The following is an 11,787-nucleotide window of genomic DNA, read 5'->3' as shown; positions in this document are numbered from 1 at the left end:
TATATTGCCCATCTATTACACTAACATGTATTATTAGAGAAATAAAATTGCAAAGCATAATGATAAGTCAATAAACTGAATTTAAAGAGGAATTCAAACCTTGATGAATAACATCAAAAAGTTTCTCATTCAATCAACTTTTGTTAAATGCAATGAGTTCATTTTTTTTTTCCTTTTCTATAATATTCAAAGAGTGTCAAATGCAGGTGGGGTATTATGGTAAATGGAAGATGAATGAGGTAGAAGGTAAAAAGGTAAAAGTGGCATTTCAAGCTTTAATTTGCTTATTTCGGATAATGTATGTACTATGTACTAGTCGTGTATGGGTATCAAATGCGACAAATAGGTACTCAAGATTTTAATTTAAGTGTTTTCAATTTTGAATACATTTGGATATGCCAAAGATACGTTTTAGGTTACGGGCCTACGGCGCGTCCAAAATGAATTTTTTAAGGAATTAAGTAGAACTTTAAGGGGGAAACTATAATAATACTGTAAATATAAAGTAGAAACCCTAGTAGATCAAAAAAAAAACAAACGAAGTAGAAACCCTAGAAAATTAGATAGATATGTTAAGAAAGAGCCCTGCTATCCGCAGAGACAATTTGCAGAGAACCACACAGAGAAAAATGCATTTGGCCCCATTTCGAATCCCGAAAAAATCTAGAAAAAAATCTATAAATTTTTGAATATTATTTTTATGAGACCCTGTAAAGAATCAGTAAATATTACGCTCCAACGGATATCGGTAAATCGATACCTGAGGGCTGAGGCTTCAGGTGAACTAGTTACCAGTGGATACTTCCAAACCCGGAAATCCTAGATCGCGAGTCGTCACTCCGAGGTACTCACTCTCTCCTCCCTCTCTCTCTCAATTGGATTTCCGTTTGTCATTTTGGGTGTTTGGTTGATAGTTGATGAATATCTCCCATGACGAAAATTTTCCCAACGAAAATAGAGTGGATATCAGTGGTGCATCACAACCACCAAATTAGGGTTTTTAACATGTGATTAAGATTGATTGTGGTTAGAGTGCTTCAACTTTGTAAAGATACTGATCGAATTGGGGTTTTACATGTGATTAAGATTGATTGTGATTAGAGTGCCTCAACTTTCTAAAGATACTGATCAAATTTGTGTTTTGCATGTGATTAAGATTGATTGTGATTAGAGTGCTTCAACTTTGTAAATCTACTGGGAATGAAAAGGTTGGCGCCTACGGAGGAGCGCAATAGACTCACGATTATTGATTTGTAAATCTACTGGGAATGAAAAGGTTGGCGCCTACGGAGGAGCGCAATAGACTCACGATTATTGATTGAGCATGTGAAGGAATAGGAAACCAAAAATGACTTACACCATTTCCGAGTGTAATACTTTTCACCAAAAATTGTTTCTGGAAAATAGGTAAAATATAGGGAGAATTTTTCATAAGTCCACTATACCACTTTCCAAACCCGCTAAGTCCATTTCTAAATTTCAAAACCTCTTAAGTCCACTAACTTATTAGTAAAGATATAATAACCATGTTTAGACTAATATACCCTTATTTTAAAAAATCTTTTTGCCCCGTTTTTTCATTTATTTCAAAAACATCAATTTGAAATTTCTCTATCCCGGAAATTTCTCTCCAATCCAGTACAAAATCCATTTCCCCTCCCCCCCTTCCCCCCACCATTATTTTTCCAGAAAGAACTATCCGGTACAAAAACCATTTCCCCTCCCCCCCTCCCCCCACCATTATTTTTCCAGAAAGAACTATACTTTTGGTGAAAAATCGTAGAAGAATCGAGAAAAGCACTAGATCGCCGTTCTTCACCCAGATTCAGTCGGACATTCTTCTCCGTTCCTCACCTGTTCTAGTCGGACGTTAATCGCCATTATTTGACCGTTCTAGTCGTATCCGTCGCCGTCGTTAAGCACTCGATTGCCGTCGTCACTCCAACAACGAGATCAACGGACGAAAAACAGAGATCAACCCACGTCCCAGACTTCCTTCGTCGTCGATCGCCCTTCGTCGCTGACATCGCACTCCTCCTCGCCGTCGTCCTTCGTCGTCGATCGTCGCCCTTCGTCGCTTTTGCATATATGTATATATAGTTTCTGATTTATATAACATTATATATGATCTACTGTCTCGTAAGACATTTTATATGATGCTCTATTGCTTCTGCATATATGTATATATAGTTTCTGATTTATATAACATTATATATGATCTACTGTCTCGTAAGACATTTTATATGATGTTCTGTTGCTTTTGCATATATGTATATATAGTTTTTGCATATTTGTATATATAGTTTCTGATTTATATAACGTTATATACAATATAGTGTCTCTTGAGACATTATATATGATGTTTTGTCGCTTTTGCATATATGTATATATAGTTTCTGATTTATATAACGTTATATACGATCTACTATCTCGTGAGACATTATATATGATGTTCTGTTCAACAAATATATAGGGTTATATATGGTTATATCAATGTTGGTGACTGAGTCCAGTTCAAGGTATATATAAGAACTCATTAGCAAAGCACAATTGAACAGTTAATAATATATAAGTTAGGGTTTTGATTGCGAGTAGTTATGATTATATCAAATTCTGATCATTATATGTTCTACTTTATTGAATTGGTCCGCGCAGCGGCCTTACTGACTTATTATTTGTGCAGTTGTTCAAGGGGTGAAGAGTATTAAGTTACATGTGAAATCGGCCGTTAAGAAGGCGACGGCGACAAAGGGAAAGAAGTTACAAGATCTCCTCCTCTTCTTTTTTCTATTTTTTTTAGAGTTAGAAAGGACAGAATCTCATGTAAAATGTTATAAGCTATATGTTTATTTTTTGTCACACTTATTACGTTTTTTTGTGTGTATTTATTTATGTGACAAAATAATACACATATAAAGTTCTTTGTTTGTTTTTGCATTGTAAACATATATAAGATTATTTATATACGGTTATCAGAAGTTAGTCAATGAAGCCGCTGCGCGGACCAATTCAATAATGTAAAACATATACCGTTATATGTGAGTTTCTATGCTGTGAAACTCCAAAAAAAATAAAACATATAACATTATATGAAAGCTGCTGACTTGTGTATCTCCCAACAAAAAAAGAACATATATTGTTACTCGAAGCAAGTCATTGAGGCCGCTGCGCGGATCAATTCAATAAAGTAAAAATATAATGTTATATGGGAGTTTTTGTGCAGCGAAACTCCAAAAAAATTATAGAACATATACCATTTTATGTTAATATATGTACGTTCAGATGTAAATGTGAAATGTTATATGTTCTTGTATTATAATAAAAAAAAAAGATTTCAAAAACTCATATAACGTTAAATGCGAGCCGATGAATGAGTATATAACGTAAAATGTAAGTATCGCACGTTAAATGAGAATTGATAAACGAGTATATAACGTTATATATGTACAATTACGTTATATACAGTGTATCAGAAAAGGAGAATCTTTTGTCGCTTTATTCCAACGTAACTGCTGGGATTTCAAATATAGAACGGATAATAGGCTAAAAATATGGGATTTGAATGGAAATGGTAATCTTCTCTCTCTCTCTCTCTCTCTCTCTCTCTCGTTTGGACTCTGTTTCCCTTTTGGATATGGAAACAACGTGAATATGAGAGATTTTATAGGAGTGGGATATGAGAGATTTTATAGGAGTGAGATATATTAGATTAACAGTTTTTAAAGGTAAAGGTATTTTGGTCCTGAACTAATTTATTTTTTAATTGAATTGGACTTAAAGCCTTACCAAAACCTAATTAGTGGACTAGAGGGGTTATGAAATTTAGAAGTGGATTTAGTAGGTTACATATATGCTATAGTGGACTTCCCAACAATTTTTTATAAAATATATCTTCAAAACAAATGGAGGAGCCTATGTATGACATACACTGATATATACTATATACTACTCCGTCCGTTCCAAATTGGATTACAATTTTTGAAATTTGTTCTATTTTTTATTGCTTATATCTTTCAATCTATAATGTTTTTCACGAATTTGAAAACTTTATATAATAGAACTAATCGAGAACTATCAAACAAGATCCATATTGCATATTTTTTAAGATTCATATTGAAAGATATAAAGAATTGAAATTGGCACAGATTTCAAAAATTGTCATTCAATTTGGGATAGAGAGAGTATATAGTATTAGAAATTGGAGGATATACCCCTTACTAAACTGGAGGATGTACATAGAAGGCGAAGCGGGTGCAGTTGAAGTTGATAATTGAAAGCTACGGTTGACATGAATGGAAATTAATAGGGATTTTAACTTCTTGTTATGGACTTTTGGCATGTACTGAATGTTGGATGTTTCGTACTTCTTTCGTTCCAAAATGATTGTCCGGTCCGCAAAACGGAGTGATAAAAATAATGCAATTTTTTTAAAAAAAAGTTTAAATTTTTTTCAAAAATTAAAAATACTTATTGATATCTAGTAAGTTGTTAAAAAACTTTTGATTTTTTCTTGCAAAAATTGTATTATTTTTAACACTCCGTTTCACGAACCAAATAAATATTTTGGAACGAAAAAACTATTTGTTCTGAAATGACTTATGACATTGACATGTGCTTGATGGATGGTATTGACAATTCAACTGCTCTTTTTTATTTCTTTTGACTTCCTTTTTTATGCCTAGTAGGAGAGTAATAATTATAATAATATATAAACACAGCCATATTCCTGATGTATCCTATTTTTTTTTGGCTTTTCGTATCCGTATCGTATCATATTGTATTCGTATTTGTATTCATACATATGATTCATAGTACTACTAGTTGTTTGTAGATTGATCATTGTTTCTTCTTTGTTTCCAAACTCTAGGTCTCTCCGATGGACGGAGCTCCGATGGACGATGGATTCCCGGCGGAGAGGCTATTCAACCAGGGATACTCTTATACGTACAATGATGTAATCTTCCTCCCTCACTACATCGACTTCCCAACAGATTCGGTCCAGCTCTCCACCAAACTCAGCCGCAACCTCAACCTCTCCATCCCCTGCGTCTCCTCCCCAATGGACACTGTCACTGAGTCCTCTATGGCTGTTGCCATGGCAGCCCTTGGTGGCATCGGCATCATTCACTCTAACAACTCCCCATTCGATCAAGCCGCCATCATCCGCTCCGCCAAGTCTCACCGTATACCTTTCGTCTCCGATGTAATATTCAAATCTCCTTCTGATTCTATCGATTCCATTGGGGAATTCAGTTCTTCACCTTCGTGTATTCTGGTTACTGAGTCTGGCACCAGGAAGTCGAAGCTGCTAGGTGTGGTCACAAAATCTGATTGGGAAGCATTGAATGACAAACAAGCTAGGGTTTCTGACTACATGGTCAAATCACCCATGTCAGCTCCATCCGACTACGATTTAGAGCAAGTTACTGCATTTTTAGCTGCAAAGAATCTTGAATTTGTACCTTTGGTGAATGAGAAAGACGGACAAGTAGTGGATGTGGTGAGTGCAGCTGACGTAGGCAGAATTAGGGGGTTTCCAAAGTTGGGAATGCCGTCGATGGGGTCAGATGGCAAGTTCATGGTGGGAGCGGCAATTGGAACAAGGGAATCGGATAAGGAGAGGTTGGAGCAATTGGTGAAGGCTGGGGCCGATGTAGTCGTGTTGGATAGTTCTCAGGGAAATTCAAGTTATCAAATTGACATGATTAAGTACGTCAAGAAGACGTATCCGGAGTTGGATGTGATCGGGGGGAACGTTGTGACAATTAATCAAGCATGCAACTTGATTCAGGCTGGAGTTGATGGGTTGAGAGTTGGTATGGGTTCCGGCTCCATTTGCACCACGCAGGAGGTCTGTGCTGTCGGTCGAGGACAGGTAATGGTTAATCAATACGTCAAGTTTCTTATTTTTTTTTTTGTTGTAATCTCGTTATCTATGTCTGTTTCAGTGGAACTGCACTGGAAAAAGCTGTAGAATGGATACATAAGGTTTCCTTTTCTGAAATTCTTTTTAGTTATTTGCTCTTGGGTAAAGCTAAGTGGAGCAGGATTGTGAATTATCCTCTATGGCGTGGGGCTGGGATACAAACAGTGATGGCCTCTCGTCTCTAACTTGAATGAATTTTTGCCTAGTGGACGCTGACTCCTGAACAATGTCCAAAATGAGGGGACTTTGATAACATCTAGTAGTACCTTCTTGAGAAGTTAGTTCAACTTTAAATTGATTTGGTATATCTATGCCATAGAAAACTTCTGATGATGGCTGAAAGTTCTCTTTTATTTTATGGGGTTGTTCTATTTGTTTTTTACTGTCTTTCATTTCTTGAAATTGCTCAAGGCAACTGCAGTGTATAAGGTTTCATCTATTGCTGAAAGAAGTGGTATTCCTGTCATTGCTGATGGTGGCATTTCAAACTCCGGACATATTGTCAAGGCTTTGGTCCTTGGCGCTTCAACTGTAATGATGGGAAGCTTCTTAGCGGGAAGTAATGAAGCTCCTGGAGCTTATGAGTATCAGGTGATGCATGCCGTGTCGGGTTCCTTTTATTTTGCTTTTGTAGATGATGAGTTGTTCGTATTATGGAATTAAGTCCTTCCATTATTTATGTGCAAAGTGTGCGGTATGGACATTTAGTATCCTTGGTGTATCTACATTGATTCATATCAACTATTTCCTCTCTCTCAATTACAGCAAGTAGATATGTTTCTGTTTCTCTTTATATTGATGTCGTTGCACACCTATGAAGGAGCGACGACATAGACTTACAAGCTGCGAAGTAGCTGTCTTTCTTTCTTCCTTTCTCTTCGGTACAAGTCCTTCATTTTCTCTAATGAGAGAACAGGGGAAGGGGGTGAATTGTTTTTCAAGATATCGTCAACAGTTTCTGATTGTTTTGATAAGTAATCAATTTATATCTCATTACATTGCTTCCCCAGCCTTCTGATAATTCCTTTTATGTTGGATGTTTGGATGAAGGAAGATAAGTATGGCAGTGAGAGATATGGATTCCACCAGTTCTTTATGGTTGAAAAATACACTCAAATCAGTAACTGATGACATGTTCATCAACTAGAGTACGATTTTATCTTTCTTGTTTGTACGGATACTTTTCTGTTTGGAGTAAGGTGTTCTATTGGGTACATGGGGATGCAGAAGCAGCTCATGTTTGCCTTTTCCTCTGAATTCCTTCCTTATTATCTCTTTCCACGTGTTTTTCTGTAACAGGGTGGCCACCGCATCAAAAAATATCGAGGCATGGGCTCTCTAGAAGCAATGATGAAAGGGAGCGATGCCCGATACTTGGGTGATACAGCTAAGTTAAAGATTGCTCAAGGGGTTGTTGGCGCTGTTGCGGACAAAGGCTCTGTCTTGAAGTTTCTACCATACAACATGCAAGCAGTTAAGCAGGGTTTCCAAGATCTTGGCGCCTCTTCCTTGCAATCTGCTCATGAGCTATTACGATCATCAGTACTTAGGCTCGAGGTATGATAAAACAACCAGCTTTTTTATCTGTTACATATTCTATGGTTCTGAGCTCTAACCAGTACGACTATTGTTTGCTAATCTACATTAGCTATAAACTTGAAGCACAGCTTATGTTAACATAATATTGAGAAATATTATGTTACCATGTTTTGTAGGGTCTATTACTCATGTTTCCTAGTTGGGTTGATTTCTTTATAATGCATGTTTCCTATTTGGTTTAGATTTCTTAGTGACCAAGAACATTGTAGCCTATATAAAGGCATGTTAGGATTATGGTTTGACACAAGCAATAATACATCATTTCTCTTTTCTTCACAGCTTATTCCATCCGCAATACATCTAATTTCATTCTTGCTCATTGAGAGTAATTTTCTTTTGCTTATTTAGTGGGTTAAGGGTTGGTTCAGTGGTTGGAAACTTGAACATGAGACCACAATCACTGACGGATGAGAGTTCCTGTGAATCGTATATAAGGGGGAAGAAGTAGTTAACTATAGTAATTCTGTCACATGATATTTTTTTGTTACTTCGGCTTGTACAGGTTCGTAGTGGTGCAGCACAAGTTGAAGGTGGAGTACATGGGCTGGTTTCTTATGAAAAGAAATCATTTTGACATTTGGAGCCCTTATGTGTGGAATTCAATCTATATCAAATTCATATTTCAGCATGGGCAGCTTACACGTTGTAATGGAGAGGACCAGGTAGTTTTTGCGGCCAGCCTTGTCACCCAAGGCACTTGTACTCTCTTGGGAAATTATGAACTGCATCCGTGTATGGATCCCCCTTTTTGGTGTTCCATATTTTTTTGAATGGCAAGAACCCTTTTGGTGTTCCATAATGTGACCAGCTGGACCGTTTGTTACTTTTTGCGTGTTTTTTTTATAAATTTATTGCTCGAGTGTACTATTAAGCAGGGTTAATAAGAGATTGAATGTTTTGTTGTGGTTGAATGTTATATTGAGGTTGAAAGTTTGATGCTAAATATGAAACGTGTATGTCTATGGTGCCACATTTAATAAGAGGTTGAACTGCATACTTAGGGATAGAGAAAGAAAGGCCACAAGGCCCCTTTGTTTGATCGGATATGAACATCGAATTGGATTATACATTCAAGGAGGCCATATATCTGGTGTAGGGTTGACATTTTTACAGGTTGGATTAAACGTACAACGGATTTAGTATCCCACGGTGTAAGGCATATAATATCATGTGATGTTTGGTATTATAAATCCCATTATTGTTACTTTGATGCAGACTAAATATCTTAGGAAAGTGATGTGATTTTGGCACTATTCTTTTTGTTTTGTAATCTCACATGATCAAGACACAAAGTGGAGTGCTAATAGCTAAAACTGGAGTGTCAAAATCAATTTCCCTTATGAAACTGTAAAGTCCTTGGGATTTAAAACACAAGTACCCCATAATGGTTATGCTTTTGGTTTTTTGTCATTCAGCCAAGACCTAGGGGGCTCAATGAATCTGATACTAATGGAGAATTTTGTTGATCAGATTTGGATAAATCTTTTGCATCCTCTGAATCATGTTTCTTGGACTCTTGTAAAGTCAATTAGCTATTTTTATTAAAACTTGGTGTAATTTAATTTCTACTGTGGCCTTATAAGCCAAATGGCTTATTCTTTTTTTGCTTATTTAAATCTTTTTCGTATTTGTTAGTTTTTGGTCAATTTTTTTTATCTTTATTAAAAAAAAATTGGGGTTTCGATCGTAATTTTTTACTTTTTAGATTCTTCATGTTATGAAAAGACAATATATACAATTTTTTTTTTGAATAAGAATAAAAAAAAAAGCCATTTGGGCAAAATAGGCCTATGTGACTTGCTGATCTTCGTAGGTCCTACTTATATCAGAAATGATTCGTGCACAGCAGCTGTGCACAACGGCTTTTTTCTCCCGCCTTGGGTCGCACAAAGATGATCGGAGCCGCTCATTTTGTTCAAAATATGTCGTTTAAGGTCTTTGTAAAAAATGAGTTTCGTTCGATATCGTTAGAGGCGTTAACAAAACACCCAAAATCACTTCAGAATTTAGCCATGAGCGGCTCCGATCATCTTTGCGCGACCCGAGGCAGGAGAAAAAGACCGCTGTGCACAGCCGCACAGCTCTACTTATATAATGGTAAGGATTCATTAATTAGTACAAACCAATCGTTATCAAATGATTAAGACCCTACCCATTTGTTTGCGTGGTAGTTTTGGGTTTTTCTCCGTTTTGCTAAATAAACTAATTGGCTTTTTTTTTTTTTAATTTTTTTCATATTTGTTAGTGTTTTTGGAAATTATTGCATCGTCATGACAGGAAGAATCCAAAAAGTAAAAAAATTACGATCGAAATCTAATTTTTTTTGAATAAAGACAAATAAGCCAATATTTTTCACAAGGACTCTCGAAGAAATGTTTTTAAAAAAAAAAATTGAACGATCCTGATCATTCGTGTGGACCAAAGTGGGTTCCACGAAATGCGATGTACATCTTTGGGTGCAACAATGGTGTACCCATTAGCAGGGATCTTTTGAAAATAATGTCTGTTGTCGCTGGGGGACCCATTCACAGCTGTGCACGTCTCTATCTCTCTCTTCTCCACCGACGCAAAACCACTACCTTCGAACAGCAATCGCAAATGTCAATGTCTTCACTCTCTGGGGAGCAGAAAACGCCGATTTTACTCGACAAACCTAACGTCCCGGTGGGCCTCCACACATGCGTCCGTAGGCTCCATACCATGTGTCTTCCAAGCTCTGTGTTGTGAGCGGTCAAATAGTTATGGACGCATGTCGGATAACTATTTAACCACTCCCCATCGGAAAGCTAAATACTAACTTTGTCCGTTAGGCTAGCTCTGTCCGTAGGCGACTAGGCGGTTTCGACAAAAGTTAACCTAACTTCGGAATAGTTAACCTAACTTCGGAATGAGAAGTTAGAAGATTGGATCGAATACTCCCACATATTTCATTGAGTTGATTTTTCATTAGCCACTCGAAAAGATATTTTTAAATTTTCCAAGGGATCAAATCAGTTATGTGGAATTTGTAGTGAGCCCCATACTGTGATATATGCCGTATGTAGATTCCCTCGTCGGTACCAATAGTAGGGCTCTTCTTAATACTCCTCCCTTCGTCCAATTTTCAATGTCCATTTTTGACAATTTTTAATTGCTTATATTGCTCAATTTATAATGTTTTTCATAATTTTAAAAATTTTGTATTATAGAATTAATCGAGATTTATCAAATAAGATTTATATTGCATATTTTTCAAAATCCACACTAAAAGATATAAGCAAAAGATATAAAAGAGACAAACAGAATAATGAAGATGGGACGGAGGGAGTATTAACAACTCCTTAAATGGATTACCAGAGAGATGAGGTGATAAGCACCCGTTAATGCAATGCAGGGTGCGCTAGTATCTAGTTTTAGTTAATTTCATCGCTTAATTAGTTGCTTCTTAATTGCGTTTACTCATAAGGTATGTTTTTAGTGCTTTTAGGTAAATCGTGTGAATAAGACATATTTTGACATCATCCATGGCCCGAGTGCGTCCAAGTACCCGAGGAACCAATGAAGACCCTGTTGGCCCCTGAAAATCTGTCTAAGTATGGAAAAATCACTTTTCGAAAAAATATCGATTTTCGAGATAAAAAATGGCGGTAATTGATCATTGAATTTTTCTAAGAGCAACTTCAAAATTGCAAGGTTTTATTCAAAGATTAAGGTCATGTTTTGAGCCATTTATTAGATAGAAAAGTGTGCTGTTTTCTGTTTTACACTAAAAGCTGGGGGTCAACATTTTGATTAGATTGAAATCTCAAAATTCTGGTAATGCCATTGTTTCCAAATAGGGGTACTTTCTTATTTTCATTAAATAAATTAAAGTAAATAAAAGGTAAAAGAAATGTTTAAAATGCAATCTTTACTTAAGTTTAGAGAATGAAAAGGGAAAATTTCAAAAAAGCCCCTGAACTTTCTGACAATTTGCAAAAAAACACCTGGACTTTCACTATTGACAAAAAAACACCTAAACTTAGCATTCCGTTAGCAATTAGGCCCCTGCCGTCCAATTCCGTCTAGTCCTAACGGATGGAGCTAACGGAAGGCATTAACTTTTTATTTTTTTTTTACTTTTTACATTCAAAAATTACTTTTAACTCTTTCTTTTTTTATTGGTAAATAAATATGTAATAAAGTTCTTTTTTTTTCTTATTATTTATCAAAAATTACTTTAATCCTATTTTTTATTTTCAAATTTTACCTTCCTCAACTCCCCCCTCCTTCTCCCTTTTTTC

General features: G+C 36.1%; 1 protein-coding gene and 1 long non-coding RNA gene across 4 annotated transcripts; one reads left to right on the top strand and one right to left on the bottom strand.

Annotated features, from left to right (window-relative positions):
* The first annotated feature begins 744 nt into the window (after positions 1 to 744).
* LOC131302465 (inosine-5'-monophosphate dehydrogenase 2-like) lies at positions 745 to 8,468 on the top strand. Of its 3 annotated transcripts, none has more exons than XM_058329130.1 (5): positions 745 to 844; positions 4,868 to 5,875; positions 6,338 to 6,517; positions 7,226 to 7,483; positions 8,028 to 8,468. In XM_058329130.1, exons 2-5 carry the CDS (start codon positions 4,877 to 4,879, stop codon positions 8,097 to 8,099), a joined length of 1,509 nt encoding a protein of 502 aa, XP_058185113.1. In that variant the 5' UTR covers positions 745 to 844; positions 4,868 to 4,876; the 3' UTR covers positions 8,100 to 8,468. The 3 variants fall into 3 exon arrangements, with proteins under 3 accessions (XP_058185113.1, XP_058185114.1, XP_058185115.1); XM_058329131.1 differs by lacking the exon at positions 8,028 to 8,468 and adding an exon at positions 6,981 to 7,074 and having other exon boundaries at positions 7,226 to 7,365; XM_058329132.1 differs by lacking the exon at positions 8,028 to 8,468 and adding an exon at positions 6,977 to 7,074 and having other exon boundaries at positions 7,226 to 7,365.
* Positions 8,145 to 8,644, bottom strand: LOC131302466 (uncharacterized). Its single transcript, XR_009191750.1, has 2 exons — positions 8,307 to 8,644; positions 8,145 to 8,269 (listed from the first exon to the last, which is right to left on the bottom strand). It is a non-coding gene; the product is annotated as an uncharacterized LOC131302466 (long non-coding RNA).
* Positions 8,645 to 11,787: the final 3,143 nt, after the last annotated feature.

Source organism: Rhododendron vialii, chromosome 10a (assembly GCF_030253575.1).
Source record: "Rhododendron vialii isolate Sample 1 chromosome 10a, ASM3025357v1".
Classification (NCBI taxonomy): Eukaryota; Viridiplantae; Streptophyta; class Magnoliopsida; order Ericales; family Ericaceae; genus Rhododendron; species Rhododendron vialii.
This window is presented reverse-complemented; position numbering and strand designations above follow the sequence as displayed.